A 17749-nucleotide genomic window follows, 5' to 3' on the forward strand; every position below is an offset into this window, starting at 1 on the left:
AAGGCTCCCCCAGCCTCGAGGATAATGTCCCACCTACCTGGGTACTCACCTACTAGACCAGCCCATCCTTCCGGGGTCAGGGTCCGTGCCGACCCCAGCAACTTGTAAGCACTGCCCGCCTTTGCCTCCCAGCAAAGCCAAGTCTAGACGGCAGGCTGGCCCTTATTCCTCTGAGTATTGCCCACCATCCTGTTACTGAGTCCAAGTTTGTACTGCTCGCTGCACAACCGGCCAATAAATCCAGAGGTGAGCTGTTGGGGCAAGGAGTAGCGACTTTATTCAGAAAGCCAGCAGGCCACAATGCAGGGGACACAGGTTCGAGCCCTGAGCCGGGAAGATCCCACATGCCTCGGAGCAGCTAAGCCCATGCGCCACAACTACTGAGCCTGCGCTCTAGAGCCCTCGAGCCACAACTGTTGAATCCTGTGCGCCTAGGAACCGTGCTCTGCAACAAGAGAAGCCACCGCAATGAGAAGCCCGTGCACCGCAACGAATAGTAGCCCCTGCGTGCCGCAACTAGAGAAAGCCCACACACAGCGACGAAGACCCAACACAGCCCCCCAAAATAAAAATAAATAAATCTTAAAGAAAAAAAAAGCCAGCAGGCCAGGAGATGGTGGCCTCATGTCCCAAAGAGCCATCTTCTCCAAGTTACAATTCAGGATTCTTTTATACTGAAAGGGGAAGGAGATAGAGTCGTGTTTCTGGCCAAACTTGGCGGGGAATGTGTTAATTTCTTCCTTCCTGCAGCCATTCACAGGTGGGCCTGGTCAGGAGGGTTCCTGTGAGCTTAACAAAGGTGTTTTAGCTTAAAGCTCATTCCCTGGGAGGTGGGCTTCCCAGAGATGGGCGGGTCATTATGTATAATTTAAGCTTATAGGCAACGTCCCTTTAGTGATTAATTTGTAATAGGACACGAAGGTTCTTTTCTATTACGAACCAACACCTGGGACAAAAGCTGCACTCAGTGATATAGGACTGCACTTTACAGCTCACAGTGTTTTCTCATCCTTGCTGAGTCACGCCCCACACTCAGGTGGAGGTATTTTCTAATTATACAGAGGCTTGAAAAGGTCAGTGAGCCAGGCTAGAATCTCCTGTGGTCGAAGCGGCGCTCAAGCTCCGGGTTCTCCGAGGGGACAGCACGTAGGACTGAACACTGCACAGACTCGGGCATGAGTCCCAGCCAGCGTGCACTGGCTGCGGCACTGACTTCACCTCCCGCACCCATGTCCTCATCCTTCAAGAAGACAGAAGTAATTCGTAGTCGGGTTTGTTATGAGGATGAAATGAAACAATGCCGCTGCCCGAGTTGCTGGAGTGTCTAACAGGGCCTGGCTTGCAGCCGACACTAAATGTGAGTTCCCTTTCTGACGCCAAACTTGGCGAGATGCTTCTCCTACTCCAACAGCGGCTCCTCCTCTGAGCTCCAGAGGCCACTGGGGTGCCAACTCTTGAGCCCCGTGCGCCTCTGGACCCGATAGGTAGCTGCGTCGGGTCCCAGCACTCCTTAAAGGAAGGTGGAGACTTCGGCCCTGAGGGAGAGGACGGTGGGGTGGAACTAAGGGGCCGTGGGAGGCCGGCCTGGATGCGGGGGCCTGTGGGGCGGCGTTGTTCCGCGGAGGGGACGTCGGCGCCCCGAGAGTGCACCCCGCATTGGGGCCCAGGCACCCTCCCGGACCTCCAGGTTGCCGCCACCCTGGGGGGCAGCGCCCGCCCCCCCAGTTCACCTCTGCCCATTCCCAGCTCCCGTACTGCCTCCCCGGCCTCCAAAAGCACGAGGGTCCCAGGGCGGAGAGGGCCGGGGACCACAGCCGGCGCGCAGTCCGGGAGCGCAGCCCCGCCCCCATCGCGGCGCCGGCTGGCGGGAGGCGGGACATGCGCACCGGGCGGCGGGCCCGCGCTGGGAGGGGGGCGCGGGCCCGAGCGGGCGGTGCTGCGGAGAGCGGGCTGGGCGGAGAGCGAGGCGCGGGAGCGGGGAGCGCGCCGCCAGCGTCGCTGCCGCTGGACTAGGGCGGGTGTGCGAGCCCGGCGCGCCGCGCGCAGAGGATGCGAGCGGCAGGGAGCCGCCGCGCCGCCGCGCCCGGAGAACGCGAACGCGGGTGACCTCAGCCGGAGAAGAGCCGGGAGACGGAGGCCGCGAGTCCCGCGGGGATCCTCGAGGCCAGGGTGCGGGGGACGGCGGCGGCGCGGGAGTGCGAGGCGCACACCGGGCGGGGCTGGCGGACAGTGATGAGCGGGCGTGCGGGGAGGCTGCACGCCGCCGCCGCCCGGAGCATCCGCCGCCTGAGCTGCTGCTCGCGGCCCGGGCCCCGGCCATGGAGACGCTGAATGGCCCCGCGGCCGGCGGCGCCCCGGATGCGAAGCCGCAGCCGCCCGGCCAGCACCACCGCCACCACTATCTCCACCCGCTGGCCGAGCGAAGGCGGCTGCACCGCGCGCCCTCGCCCGCCAGGCCATTTCTCAAGGACCTGCACGGCCGGCCCGCGGCCCCCGGCCCGGCCGCCCCTTCCTCGGGCCGAGCCCCGGCGCCCGCCGCTCCGCGCTCGCCCAGCCTCGCGGGCAAGGCGCCGCCCTCGCCGGGGCCCCCGGCCGCGCCCGGCCGCGTCTCCCGGCGCAGCGGCGGCGCCCCCGGCGCGAAGGACAAGCCGCCGCCGGGCGCCGGGGCCAGAGCAGCGGGCGGCGCCAAGGCCGCTCCGGGCCCCAGGAAGGCGGCGCGCGCGGCGCCCGCCGAGCCGCTGCCCCGGGTCGGGAAGCCGCCGCTCGGGGCCGAGCCGCTGCCCGCCGCTGCCAAGGGCCGCAAAGCCAAACGCGGCTCCGGTGTGGTCCCCGCCCGCGCCTCCGGTCCCCGGGTTCCCATCGTCCCGGTCCCCGCCGTGATCCTCGCCGTGACCCCCGCGGCCGGCTCCCCGGCCCCCGGCTCGCGCATCAGCCACACCGACAGCAGCTCCGATCTCTCCGACTGTCCCTCCGACCCCCTGTCCGACGAGCAGCGCCTGATCCCCGCCGCCAGCAGCGACGCCGAGTCCGGCACGGGCTCCAGCGACCGGGAACCCCTGCGGGGAGCCCCCACGACGAGCCCCGCGGCTCGGGGGGCGCCTACGGGCAGCCCCGAGCCCTTCCCGCTCCTCGCCGTGCCCCCCGCCGCCTGCCTCGGGGGTCGGAGCAGCCCGAGCGGGGTCCCCGCGGGGTCCCCGGGGCCCGGCGTGGCGGAGGATGCCGGGGGGTGCGCTCCGCCAGAGCGAACGGTCCCCGGGAACCCCAAGGAGCACGGCCCGGGCGAGCAGCCCCGGCTGGTACCGGCGGCGGCGGCGGAGGAGCTGCTGCGGGAGATGGAGGAGCTGCGCTCGGAGAACGACTATCTCAAGGTGCGCAGCCCACCCCGCCGCCGGTGGCCTGGAGGCGACCCCACGTCTGGGTGCGGGCTGGAACCCGCGAGCCCCGCCTCCCGGTCCCGAAAGCGCTTTCTCCTGCTGTCGTTCACTTTCCTGCCCCCCGCACACACCGGGCGCTGGGAACTGGAGCCAAAACTTCTGGAAGGAGCAGCAAGACCTGTGGGTCCAGGCTGCTTTCCACCCACTTAGCTTGTTTCTAGAAGTCTTGCTGCTTTCCGCGGATGCCTCTGCCCCTGTTGATGCTGCGTTGATTATAGAGTGTCGGCTCTGATCACTTTTTGGATGTGCAGTCGACCCCCAGACCCCTAGCCTGTGGGAGCGGGTTTTCCCCAGCCGAAGGGCTCTGGGCCGGGCTCCGTGGGAGGAGAGGGGGGTTCGGAGGGTGTGGTGGCCCAGGCTGCAGACTCGCCTGCCGCTTCTCCCAGTTACAGAAAGACGGGCGCCCTCCGTGTCTCTCCCGGGGCTCACAGAGCAGACAGAGGGCCTCGGCGTTTTCAGTGATAAACCTGCAGTTCAGGAGTCTCTTGAGTGCGGCCTGAATGGAGGGACCACTGTGTCCTGCTGGCCGGTCCTTTGTAAGCGTCCACCACCTGGGTTTTCCGTGTCAGGAGAGGCCACTTGATGCCCTTCTCACGCCGGGGCACTTTCGAGGGAATCGCAGCCTCTGCGTCCTATCTGAGCACTTGGCGGCGGGGCCCGCTCTAAGAGGCTTCTGGGTCCTGTGAGCTTTGGGGCACAAGTCTGACTCCATCTTTTCCAGGAGGAGGAGGGCTGGCGCTGCAGGAAAGAGGATTTAGGCAGTGTTGGGGGTGGGGGTAGGTCACCTGAAAGTAAGGAGGGCTGTCCTGAAAGCAATTGTTTTAATTTATTGTGATACGCAGGTTGGTAAATAGCTCCACTGGTGTAAATCTCCTGTTTCTGTTAAGACAGTTAAACATATGTTTGCTCCGAAACCTCCTGTATCAGTGGGTTTTGTGATTCGCCCTGTGTTCTCAGCAAATGCTGACGGTCCCTGATGGAGGCCAAGTGTTGGCTGGTGGGACCAAGGATGTGAGCTTTTAAGGTGCTTGGTGATGAAGTGTGCAGTTCAAACTGGGATCAGAGCAGTGAACTGCTGAGTATTCCTAAACTCCGGCTGCAGAAGCTGCTCTAACTCACTGAGCCCAGTGGTTATTTTATCCTGTTCAAAGAGGCAGAGGAGGAGAGTGGTGGGGAAAGAGAGCAGATGGAGACTTGGAGTAAGACGTTTCAAATAGTGCATTTTTTTTTCTTAATTCATTTATTTATTTTTGGCTGCGTTGGGTCTTCATTGCTGCGCGGGGCCTTTCTCTAGTTGTGGCGAGCGGGGGCTACTCTTCGTTGTGGTGCTTGGGCTTCTCATTGCAGTGGCTTCTCTTGTTGTGGAGCACGGGCTCTAGGCACACGGACTCAGTAGTTGTGGTGTGCAGGCTCAGTAGTTCTGGCTCGCGGGCTCTAGAGCGCGGGCTCAGTAGTTGTGGTTCACCGGCTTAGCTGCTCCGCGGCATGTGGGATCTTCCTGGACCAGGGCACAAACCTGTGTCCCCTGCATTGGCAGGCAGATTCTTAACCATTGTGCCTCCAGGGAAGTCCCTGTCACTGACTCTTGTGTAATAGACAACAGTGAAATTCAGAGGTGTGGTAGAGAAAGAGCCACGGTATCATGTGGAACTCTGTTGTGAAATCAGCACTTTTGTAAATTTGCCCTGGAAGTAAGCTCCCTGAGGACAAGAAAGATGATCTTACTGAATTTTGTAGCCTTGGCTCTTAGCCTAATCCCTGACCCACAGCGTTTCTGATTGAATGATGTTTATCCAAATCGTGACAGCTAAGTAACAGAAAATTAAGGGTTTTAAAAATTTTTTTTGAAAAGAGGTTTTCTCATTACATCTTTAATCTTAAGGTAGGCAGTCATTTCGGGGTTCATTCCTAGATGACTGGTTATTTGCTTTATTTTTTCATGTTAGATTCTCAATGAAGGAAATAGGTGTCTGACCCTGGCACCTAATCTGATGTATTTGATATTTCAGTGAATCTCACAGAAACATAGGGTATCATTGTTACATTTATCATAATCCCAATTTCACAGACAGGGATGCTGAGAGCTGAGAAAACTTAGTGACTTGCCCAAGGTCATCCAGCTAGTAAGTGATGCAGCTTGTATTTTCCCTGCCCCCAGACCTCTGTTCTTTCCCTGCTCCAGGCTGCAACCCTATTTCCATGAAGGCTCCTTTTCTGAGCACACGCTTGCCTTAGAGTTTATTAGCTCAAAATGTTCCCAGCGTTTAGCTTTCCTAGGGGCCCTCTTTTTAGGTGAAAGGGCCACCAAGAACACCTCTCCACTAGCCTGTGGATAAATGGTCCCATAAACCCCACTGACAATGTTTAATTTGTGGGAAATGTCAGTTGCCATTTCCTGTGGAGAAAAGGTCACAGCCGACCATTTATGATGCCTGAATCCATCTCCCAGCCTTTCCTCTGACAGGAGAGAAGCGGAGATAGAGGAGGTCTGGGGAGGCTAGGAAGTCAGAAGAATGATCACCAACACATGTGTGAGTTACGTGATTGGCTATTCAAAGCTTAAATGACAGTAGTTCAATGTGGGAAAGACAGACAACAACCCTGCTAGACTTTTCTAAAGGCCAGCGAGCCCACCCACTTGTGCAAAATGGGGCTGGGAGCCTCAGTGACCTCCTGGGCAATGACGTTTGCTGTAGGCCTGCTTTGCACGTGAGGTTTAGAGTGTGTGTATTATAAGCCCAAACGTCTCTTTTTGTTGCTCTTGTCCTCACTGGTACTTCTTTTGATGGTAGATAAAAGCGAGCCCGTGACCTAATGCTTTCTTAGGGAATGCTGCACAGAACTCTCGCGATTAGAAAGGAGACTCCACCCAGAAATTTTACTTTGATATATTGTGGAGGATGGTGACCACAAGTATTACAAAGCTTTCCTGAGTCAGTTCTGTCACCATTACTGTATAAGACGGTTTCTGAGCTAGAATGACCTAAGAGTAATCCAGGCAGAAAACTAAGGCCTCAAAACTGTAGGAGGATGTGTTGCTGTTCAGGAAATTTGAGGGGAATTCTCTTGGTTTTTACCAGCCTGCTGTATTTTCTTAAAAATCAACTGTCAACAGAGAAGTACCCCCTTCTGTTGTGTGGAGCTGTACGGGGCCATCCCTGACCCTGCTTTCCTACTGTCATCACGGAGCAACGTGGTGACTAGGTGAGAAGTGCATAATTAATCCAGGTAGCTGGCTTTTTGTCTGAAGGCAGAGTCAGAAAAGCACTCTTGGCCCTTGACCACTGATGAATTCACACGTGTTCCGAAGGCTTTAGGAATTAAGGTGCGAGATTGAGTTCAGTTATTGAAAGGCATTTGCTTCTTTCTCAGACCAGACCCAGGCACAGGTTAGTGAGGAGGGCGTCCACGAAACCCTGCTGGAGCGTTCCTTGCCCGCCGCCCCTGCGATTTTGCTCGATTGCTCCAAGACAGTCAGACAAGCCTTAGAGCTCATTGTGAACATATTAATTATGTTCTCTGTTCTCACAGGCTTTTCAGGAGGGTTTTAATCGCTTTGAGTTTATTGGCCTATTTTGAAAATGCTTCTCGCGTTACTGGGGATGCTCGCACGACACCATTCCCCCTGCCCTCAAATAGTGTACCCCAAAGTTCCCGTGTCCTGTGGGGCCCGCGAGGTCAGTGGGGGAAAGGGCTGCTGAGTTTGCTCTGCCTTTTCAGTTACTTCAGAAGAATTATTTCTGGTTAAAACAAAAGTCAGCGCTAGCTACAGAGCAGGTACTATTGGATTCTTGGAGAGGAGTGATTTCTTAGGGAGACCGCTGGTGAGGCCATTTGGGTTGAGAGGTTGCAGTGCATCAGCGCCGATCCAGCCTCACCATCCTGCGTCTCACTTGGAGTCTTTGGAGTTTCAAGGTCTGAAAGGATTTGGTTAAATCTGCCTGCGCAGAGCCCAGATGCTCAGCCGCCTGGAAGGGGTGGAGGTGGGGTGGACATGGAGGCAGGAATAAACAGTTCTGAGCTTGAAGCGCTGCAGCCCCTCCCTCCGTCCCGGGCCCCTGGCCCTCCTCCCTTCTTCTGGAAGGTTAAAGCAGACAGTATCCCTATTCTTTCCTGACCTTCTGCTTTCCACACCCACTCTTTATTCAGCCTTCAAAGCGGCAGTAATCACCTTAGGTGGCAAGATCATGTAGACCAGGGAACACAGGGCCATCGCTGCTGGATGAACTGTGCTTGGTAAACAATGGGAGGGTCCCTGAGCCCTCTGAGTCTCAGCTGGGACTCTGCAGAGAACAGTTCCATTGTCGGGGGGAAGCGAGGTGGATTCATTGTATATTACAACAGAGGATAAGGTCTGTAACTCCCAGAAGAGGGAATTATTGCAACAGTAGCCAGCTGTGACTGCTCTCACTGTCTAAGTTGGGTCTATTTAGGGAGGGGTGATTAAAATAGGACTAGTTATTGATTTCAGGTTGTTTAAAGGCGATTAAGATCTGATGAGATTGTCAGTATAATCAAGAGTTTTCACCGCTTTCACCGTGTGGATTTGGTTTTTATATTGGTGGATAAAACTATCTGCAAAGAGGTTTTCGTTGAAATTTTAATCTTGGTTTATTCTAGTGCACACGTGGTACCTCATTATTTCTCGAATTTGATATGTGTCAGATAGATGTAAAATAACGCTTGATCATTATCTGCAGGCAAAGGGGAGTAGTTGGGGAACTTCCCACTACATCAAGATTTCATTTTACATACAAAATTTGAAAAGCATATTTAGTTAAAACTAAATTAGCTTTTCAGTGTGGTAATGATCTAACATTTGAGTATCTGACAGACCTGATGTTAATTCAATATAAAACTTGATTAAGGGCAGTTTTTTCTTAATATCTGTATTAAAAAACAACGATTTTCCACTTCTACTTACTGTGTGTAAATGTTGTCTGCCAGAAACATTATATGTTCTGCTTGACTTGGTTATTTTTAAGCATTTAAATGGCAGACATCTTTAAGGTTCTTGAATGTTTTCTAAATTAGAGCATGCTGTCAGAAAATTAATGTCATGTTAGTTTGAAAATCACTCTCATCATGACCCGAATCTGAATAATCAGTTTTGGCTTCTCAAATGTCTGCTGCCAGCTTACGTGGTTCATAATTCGCTTTTCTTAGAACTTCTTTTCATTGAACCTGAAAATTGCTTTTTTCAAGGCTCTATGAAAAGAGCTGAAACCCTGGCCTCGTCCCATCTCTGCTACAGGCTAGTGTTGGGAAGCATTTAAACTTTTAGAATTTCAGTGTCCTCATTTTAAAAACGGGGGTATGGATACCTTTTCTGCATATTATAATGCTTTCGTGAGGACCAAGTGTGAAAATAAGTATACCTGCACATTGACAATGTCAAGGTCTAAATGTTAGCTTGTTTTTATTATTTTACACCGACGATGGACTTTTAAAAATATGATTTAAAGCTTATTGTTTCGTTTGTCCTGGTTGTTGCAGATAATTTCTAGCACTTACCGGGAAGAGCCTGTGTATGGAACCAGACAGCCTGGGTTTGTAGCTGGGCTTCCATTTATGAGATGAGAGGGTTTGGATGTGTTTACCGGCTTGGGTTTTGCCTCCTTGTCTGTCAAATGGGGGTCGTGTGTCCCTGGCAGGGTTATTTTAGGCTTAGTAACGAAGGTAAAGTGCTTAATAAAGGATGCCTTTTGTTCTACAAATTTAGATAAAATGAGGTACAAAAGCAATGATTCAAATACATGCAAGTATGGTCTCCTCCTAATTTTCTTTTCAATGCATCTAATGTTAGTGATTATTTATGCCAAAAAATTTTAGCTGTTTACATGTGGCCTCCTCGGTGATCTGGAGGTGTGGGTTCGTCTAGCCCCGGAACAGACCTTTTCAGCCTGCAGCGGGGGTGTAGGCGTCCGTAGAACGTAGCCAGCATTTAACATTGGGCCGAAGAGGGCCTCCCCCAACCCCGTGCCACCCCCATTACGAAGTCTGAAAACCAGAGAACATTTTTTACCTGCAAGTCGTATCATGTCTTTTTATGGTTATGTCACATTTTAAAACTCGTGTTTGAATAATAGATCGTTTCAGGCATTAATGATAAGCTTTCTAGAAGGAAAAGCAATCGTAAACAGTTCCTTCCATAAATGGAACGCCCAACACCACTGGATATTTGTGTACATACATATAGTGATTATTGCCTGTATTGAACTATTTTTTATTACCCAGTGTAACAATTAACTTTTAACTGTATTCAGACGTGTGTAGAGATGAGGCTTTTTCTCAAAGATCAGATTCACAGATGGGATCTGAGTGAAGCTTGACCTTGATTTTGAAGATTCAGGACTAGCTCTACTCTTTTTTTTTTTTTTTTTTTTTTTTTTTTGTGGTACGCGGGCCTCTCACTGTTGTGGCCTCTCCCATTGCGGAGCACAGGCTCAGCGGCCATGGCTCACGGGCCCAGCCGCTCCGCGGCATGTGGGATCTTCCCGGACTGGGGCACGAACCCGTGTCCCCTGCATCGGCAGGTGGACCCTCAACCGCTGCGCCATCAGGGAAGCCCTAACTCTCTACTCTTTATGGGAGGATGGCATGCACAGGCCTGTTCTGAAGCTTGCAGCTGGTAGTTGGTCTCCTCCAGCGTGGGTTGGGTCAAGGGCACAGCTTCCATGGCTCAGTGCAGTGATCGGGCATCAGGAACAACCTCTTTGCTGCAGTTTGAAAGGACCTTCCTGAAATAGGTGGGTTCTCCAGGCACCTGAAGAGCCCAGCCTGTCCATTCTCTTCATGGATGTTCCAGTGACCGGCCTCTGTGCTCGGCCCAGTAACTCCCAGTGCCAACAAATTTTCCTACCAGGAACAAGATTGACAGGAAGAGATCTCCACGAAGAAAAAAACAGCAATGAAACTTGCTTTTACATCGTAACATTTTCAACGTTAAGATTTAACTTTCTTAAGACACATGAGAAGATCTTATATTTTTAATGAGGCTGTCATCACTGGTACAGAAATTCTGTAAGAACACGTAGCAGATGAGAACAAAAACGTTTTTATTCATTTGACTACGAGGAATGTTGGTAAAGCTTTCCCCTTTGACATCCGTTCTCCTTGGTGGTCCGTTGAAACAGGCTCCACTTGGAGTCATGGTCAGCTGAGTAGGTAATGCTCTTTGGTCAGGTGGTGTGGACAGAGTGGGAGAACCTACAGACTGGGGCTTGGAATGAGGTGCCGCGTCTGTGCCCTTTCCCATATAGGTGATGGCTGCACACAGGTGGGGTTGGCTGGACAATTGTTTTCACCCCGTTGGCGCTAGTCTGTATTTTTCCACAAAGTTTCCCAATTCGTTTGTTACACTTCTTGGACCTAATCTTACCCAGGGTAGGATACTCTTCTAGGAGATTCCTTTGTAGTCAATTTCTTGTCTACCTGAGGCTCTGGTGTTGGGAAACTCTTGTTCTTTATTGTAAATAAATCCCTGGGTTTAAGAATAAATGCAGGATTAGCAAGGGTGGTCAGACTCCAGGAACAAACTGACTAGGGTGAGAGCTGACAAGTTAGGGTGTCCACGTTTGGGAGAGTGTTTCCCTTGAGCCTCAGTATTAATTGAGCAAAACAAACGGGAATGGGGAATTCTCTGGCGGTCCAGTGGTTAGGACTCCTAACGTTCACTGCCGAGGGACCGGAGAACTAAGATCCCACAAGCTGCGTGGTGTGGCAAAAAGAAAAAAAAAAACGATGAACAAGTGTACCCTAATCTGGAGGCATTTATGCCATCAATTATCAAACTAATCAAGACAGTTCTAGAATGCTTTTCTTAATCTCCCGCCTTCCAAATTGCTCCTTGTTGAAGTCTTTATAATAGAATTTATATCTCATCACATGCTGCAGCTGTGTCTATGGGTTTGGGAAGAATTTTCCAGGACCAGACTGCAAGACTGGAACAAAGCCATGTGCGGGGATGTCTGGTTTGGGTCCTGTTTAGGGTTTGGTCTTTCTGGGTGTTGACCGAGGTTCATGGGTAGTCATTCCACAAATATTTATTGAGGGCCTGCCGTGTGGCTCACGCTGCCCTGGACACTGGGAGACACCAGGTGTCTGCCCTCCTGGCGCTTACCTTCCTGGGTGGGCGACAGATGATGAACAGGAAGAAACGCAGATAACATGAGGCGGCGGGGAGGGGCAGGGCCTGGACTAGAGACTGGGGGGGTGGGGGATGGCAGGGGGTGGCATTGTGTGCCTTCCAAGTTGTGTGACAGTGTGACTGTGAGCTCCGCAAAGAGCTGGGGAGGAAGGGGAGGCCATAACAGGTGAAAGGCCTCCAGCTGCCTGGACCCTGTGGAAGCAACAGGGTGTCAGGGAATGAGGGGTTAGCATGCAGGTGCTGGGGAGGACCTGGAAGAACTTTCTCTGTGATGCGGAGCCCCCTGGAGGGCATGAGTAGGGGGAGGAGGTCTGAGTTACTTATGAAAAGGGTAGGTCTGGGTGGAGCCTGAGCTATAGAGGGGAAGCGGGGCACCCAGGTGACAGATGGGCTTACCTGTGTAAGTCTTACCTGTGGCCCTCTTGAGAGGGATAGAGGCGGGAGAGCCGCAGGTATTTGGACTTTGAGCTGACAGCACTGCATTGGCTGTGGCCTGGCATGCGGCGGGGAGGGAGCCAGGAATAACTCCTGGGTTTCTCCTGTACCCGCGTATCTTCATGTTGACACCAGAGTGGAGTGGAGATGGGAAATGCAGGGCAGACGAATGGGAAAGAAACAGCGCACGAGGTTTTATCTTTATTTTTTTTAACATCTTTATTGGAGTATAATTGCTTTAGAATGGTGTGTTAGTGTCTGCTGTATAACAAAGTGAGTCAGCTATACATATACATATATCCCCATATCTCCTCCCTCTTGCCTCTCCCTCCCACCCTCCCTATCCCACCCCTCTAGGTGGTCACAAAGCACTGAGCTGATCTCCCGGTTTTATCTTTAGAATCATGAGTCAAGACAGAATTTTAGGGACATTTGCGGGTATAATTCCCGGACAATTCAGTTATGACCGCACTAAAGTCTGTGTTCTTTGCAGGCAGTGTCTGTCTTACTGCCTAGATTGTGTCTTAGAGACGCGGGTTTAGGTCAGCGTTTGGTTTGAATCTAAAGGTTTAATTATCTGCAGAGATGACTTCGTTTATGGTGATGATTATGTAAGGAAAGATTGGGAGCAGGATAAATGCTGAGAGCCTGCAATGCATAATCCATGCTCGTTTTTGGCTTCTGGATCTATAAGATCTGAACAGATGTCTGGTGATAATTGTCTTGCATGAGAATTTCCAGAGTCCCTGTGTCGTATCACACAGTTGTGGCCAGAGGCCGACAGGTAACTGTGCAGAAGGTTCACAGTATTGCAAAGCAGGGGTGGATGGACGACTCCATCCTTTCTGATGGACCTGGCTTCTCAGTCTCCTCTGTCTGGCTTGTGTAGGATGAGTTGGATGAACTCCGTGCTGAAATGGAAGAGATGAGAGACAGTTACTTAGAGGAAGATGTTTACCAGCTGCAGGAGCTTCGGCGGGAACTGGACCGCGCCAATAAAAACTGCCGAATCCTGCAGTACCGCCTCAGGAAGGCTGAGCAGAAGAGCCTGAAGGTGGCAGAGACCGGTCAGGTGGATGGCGAGCTCATCCGAAGTCTGGAGCAGGACTTAAAGGTGAGTGAGCGGGGGCTTCCCTGGTGGCGCAGTGGTTGAGAGTCCGCCTGCCGATGCAGGGGACATGGGTTCGTGCCCCGGTCCAGGAAGATCCCATATGCTGCGGAGCGGCTGGGCCCGTGAGCCATGGCCGCTGAGCCTGAGTGTCCGGGAAAAAAAAGTTGGTCATAGCCACTTAAATTTTTTTTTTTTTTGGTTATTTAAGTTTCTAGGATGCAGAAAACCTGAAAGTACCATAACCCAAGTAAGACTTGTAGTGGTGATTTAACTGAAAGAGAAATAGGAACATAACTAATTGTCTAAAGTGTCTTTGAGAATCGTTGGTGGAAGTGGGAATGAGGTGAAGAAATCCCAGACTTTATTCCATTTGTCCTCTCCACCATGGCTTCTCTCCTGCCCCAATTATCAAATCATTTATCTAGAGATGAATTATGTATAATATCCTCCTTATTAAACGAGTCCTTAGGAAATCTCATTTAGCCTTTCATTATAATAACAGAAAGAATCTTTGTAACTATCAGATTTATAAACCACTAACAAAATGTCATTCAGTGTGATAAAAAGGTGATTTATATTTCTCTCACAAAAATCTCCTTCCTTATTTCCTTTTATAAAGTAAAAATGTTTAACTGCCTTTAGCATTCAAATATTTTACCAGAGTAGACAATTTAAAACTTGACTACATGAAACATCTACTGCATATAGAATTACTTCATTTGTTTTTTTTAAGCAGGTAGGTTTTGTATTATTTTGGGGAACAGAAATGTTTATTTTTTTGATGATGATGGTGATGATTTTTAACTTGTCATTTAAAGCATGTGCTCCTGGGATATTGATATTCTAGAAGGAGCAGGGCCTTGCAAAGTGGCTTTTAATCCAGATGAATGTCATATTTTCCCTTAATGTGGATTTCATGTTTCAAACTAATACCTTCCTCCTTTAAAACTAGGCTTGTTAATATTGCCAGGGTCTTTGCTCTTTGGTGTAATATAATATTCCTTAATGATTCTGCCTCTGAAGTTGTTTGGAGGTACCCTTAACACACAGAAAGCTTCCCATCCTGATGACAGTCTCTGTGGGTTGATGCAGGTGGCCAAAGATGTGTCGGTCAGGTTGCACCATGAACTTGAAACTGTGGAGGAAAAGAGAGCTAAAGCTGAAGATGAGAATGAAACTCTACGACAGCAGATGATTGAAGTGGAAATATCCAAACAGGCCCTCCAAAATGAGCTGGAGAGACTGAAGGAGGTAAATCAGACATGGATGGGGGTTTGCCCCTTGGGTTGAATTGTGAGGGACTTGGGACTCCAAGTGTCCTATTCTTTCTTACCATGGTCTAAGGCGGGTCGGCCAGCAACGGTTTGTATGGCCTGGGAACTAAGAATGGTTTTTACATTTTTCATAGCATTGTTGGGGGGAAAAAAAACCGCACAGAAACCTAAAAAAGCAAAGATGATGATGTGACGGAGGCTGTCTTGCTTGCAAAGCCTGAAATATTTGCTCTCTGGCCCTTTCCGGAAAAGGCTTGTTGAACCCTGCTCTAAAGCTGTTTTTTATAATTTCCATTCCGATGAGCTGGCCGTTAATTCCCTTTATGGGTCCAAGCGAGGTATATTATTACTAGAATACAAAATAAGGTGGTAGCATTTTTCTCGAGAGCCTTCTCTTCCAGTGAGCTGGAAAATATGTTACGCTTGTTCATTACCCTGTGTCAGCAGATGATGGGTGTGTGCTGCCTGTGTCTGTTATTCAGCCGATATGATTTATTTATTTATTTAACATCTTTATTGGAGTATAATTGCTTTACAGTGTGTTAGTTTCTGCTTTATAACAAAGTAAAAGTAAATCAGCTATACATATACATATATCCCCATATCTCCTCCCTCTTGCATCTCCCTCCCACCCTCCCTATTCCACCCCTTTAGGTGGTCACAAAGCCCCGAGCTGATCTCCCTGTGCTATGAGGCTGCTGCCCACTAGCTATCTGTTTTACGTTTGGTAGTGTATATATGTCCATGCCACTCTCTCGCTTTGTCACAGCTTACCCTTCCCCCTCCCCATATCCTCAAGTCCATTCTCTAGTAGGTCTGTGTCTTTATTCCCGTCTTACCCCTAGGTTCTTCATGACATTTTTTTTCTTAGATTCCATTTATGTGTTAGCATACGGTATTTGTTTTTCTCTTTTTGACTTACTTCACTCTGTATGACAGACTCTAGGTCCATCCACCTCACCACAAATAACTCAATTTCGTTTCTTTTTATGGCTGAGTAATATCCCATTGTACATATGTGCCACATCTTCTTTATCCATTCATCTGTCGATGGACACTTAGGTTGCTTCCATGTCCTGGCTATTGTAAATAGAGCTGCAATGAACATTGTGGTACGTGACTCTTTGAATTATGGTTTTCTCAGGGTATATGCCCAGTAGTGGGATTGCTGGGTCGTATGGTAGTTCTACTTTTAGTTTCTTAAGGAACCTCCATACTGTTCTCCATAGTGGCTGTATCAATTTACATTCCCACCAACAGTGCAAGAGGGTTCCCTTTTTTTTAAATAAATTTATGTACTTTACTTATTTATTTTTGACTGTGTTGGGTCTCTGTTGCTGTGCGCGGGTTTTCTCTAGTTGTGGTGAGTGGAGGCTACTCTTTGTTGCGGTGCATGGGCTTCTCACTGCGGTGGCCTTCCTTGTTGTGGAGCATGGGCTCTAGGCACGCGGACCTCAGTAGTTGGAGCACGTGGGTTTGGCTGTTGTGGCTCGCGGGCTCTAGAGCGCAGTATCAGTAGTTGTGGCACACAGACTCAGCCACTCTGTGGCATGTGGGATCTTCCCAGACCAGGGTTCAAACCCCTGTCCCCTGCACTGGCAGGCGGACTTCTAACCACTGCGCCACCAGGGAAGCCCGAGGGTTCCCTTTTTTCCACACCCTCTCCAGCATTTATTGTTTCTAGATTTTTTGATGATGGCCATTCTGACCTGTGTGAGGTGATACCTCATTGTGGTTTTGATTTGTATTTCTCTAATGAATAGTGATGTTGAGCATCCTTTAATGTGTTTGTTGGCAATCTGTGTATCTTCTTTGGAGAAATGTCTATTTAGGTCTTCTGCCCATTTTTGGATTGGGTTGTTTGTTTTTTTTGATACTGAGCTGCATGAACTGCTTATAAATTTTCGGGATTAATCCTTTGTCAGTTGCTTCATTTGCAAATATTTTCTCCCATTCTGAGGGTTGTCTTTTTGTCTTGTTTATGGTTTCCTTTGCTGTGCAAAAGCTTTTAAGTTTCATTAGGTCCCGTTTATTTATTTTTGTTTTTCTTTCCATTTCTCTAGGAGGTGGGTCAAAAAGGATCTTGCTGTGATTTATGTCCTAGAGTGTTCTGCTTATGTTTTCTTCTGTTTTATAGTGTCTGGCCTTACATTTAGGTCTTTAATCCATTTTGAGTTTATTTTTGTACATGGTGTTAGGGAGTGTTCTAATTTCATTCTTTTACATGAAGCTGTCCAGTTTTCCCAGCACCACCTATTGAAGAGGCTGTCTTTTCTCCATTGTATATTCTTTCCCCCTTTATCAAAAATAAGGTGACCATATGTGCGTGGGTTTATCTCTGGGCTTTCTATTCTGTTCCATTGATCTTTATTTCTGTTTTTGTGCCAGTACCATACTGTCTGGATTACTGTAGCTTTGTAGTATAGTCTGAAGTCCGGGTGCCTGATTCCTCCAGCTCTGTGTTTCTTAAGATTGCTTTGGCTATTCGGGGTCTTTTGTGTTTCCATACTAATTGTGACATTTTTTGTTCTAGTTCTGTGAAAATGCCATTGGTAGTTTGATAGGGATTGCATTGAATCTGCAGATTGCTTTGGGTACTGTAGTCATTTTCACAACGTTGATTCTTCCAATCCAAGAACATGGTATATCTCTCCATCTGTTTGTATCATCTTTAATTTCTTTCATCAGTGTCATAATTTTCTGCATACAGGTCTTTTGTCTCCTTAGGTAGGTTTATTCCTAGGTATTTTATTCTTTTTGTGGCAGTGGTAAAGGGGAGTGTTTCCTTAATTTCTCTTTCAGGTTTTTTGTTGTTAGTGTATAGGAATGCAAGAGATTTCTGTGCATTAATTTTGTATCCTGCTATTCTACCAAATTCATTGATTACCTCTAATAGTTTTCTGGTAGCATCTTTAGGAATCTCTATGTGTAGTATCATGTCACCTGCAAACAGTGACAGCTTTACTTCTTTTCCGATTTGGATTCTTTTTATTACTTTTTTCTTCTCTGATCGCTGTGGCTGAAACTTCCAAAACTATGTTGAATAATAGTGGTGAGAGTGGGCAACTTTGTCTTGTTCCTGATCTTAGTGGAAATGGTTTCAGTTTTTCACCATTGAGAACGATGTAGCCAATATGATTTAAACACAGATTTCTTTTGAATTTTAAGGAGTGAATGTGTTCTAGCAAAGCAGTCTAGACAATGCGTATGTATTTTTTTTCATTTGCTACAGTAATGCAAATCCTGTTTTGTTGTTGACTTCCATTATAAGATTAAAGCTGATGTTCTCTTGGAAAATATCCTGCCTATTGATGAAGTTAAAAGCTGTTGGTGAGGGCTTTAAGAT

The 17749-nt window shown here is 49.4% G+C and overlaps 1 protein-coding gene across 4 annotated transcripts in view; it reads left to right on the forward strand.

The window, feature by feature from the left end:
• Nucleotides 1-1147: 1147 nt before the first annotated feature.
• MTCL1 (microtubule crosslinking factor 1) overlaps nt 1148-17749 on the forward strand; it is a 123285-nt gene continuing 106683 nt past the window's right edge. For 2 of the 4 annotated variants that reach the window (XM_079943372.1, XM_079943369.1), the window contains exons 1-3: nt 2187-3368; nt 12908-13132; nt 14222-14380. In XM_079943372.1, coding sequence (XP_079799498.1) covers nt 2319-3368; nt 12908-13132; nt 14222-14380 — 1434 coding nt within the window. In that variant the 5' untranslated portion in view covers nt 2187-2318. Of the gene's footprint in view, nt 1358-2163; nt 3369-12907; nt 13133-14221; nt 14381-17749 lie in introns of those variants that run through there. The other 2 variants (XM_079943371.1, XM_079943370.1) reach the window with 2 other exon arrangements.

Source organism: Stenella coeruleoalba, assembly GCF_951394435.1.
Source record: "Stenella coeruleoalba genome assembly, chromosome: 14".
In the NCBI taxonomy this organism is placed as follows: Eukaryota; Metazoa; Chordata; class Mammalia; order Artiodactyla; family Delphinidae; genus Stenella; species Stenella coeruleoalba.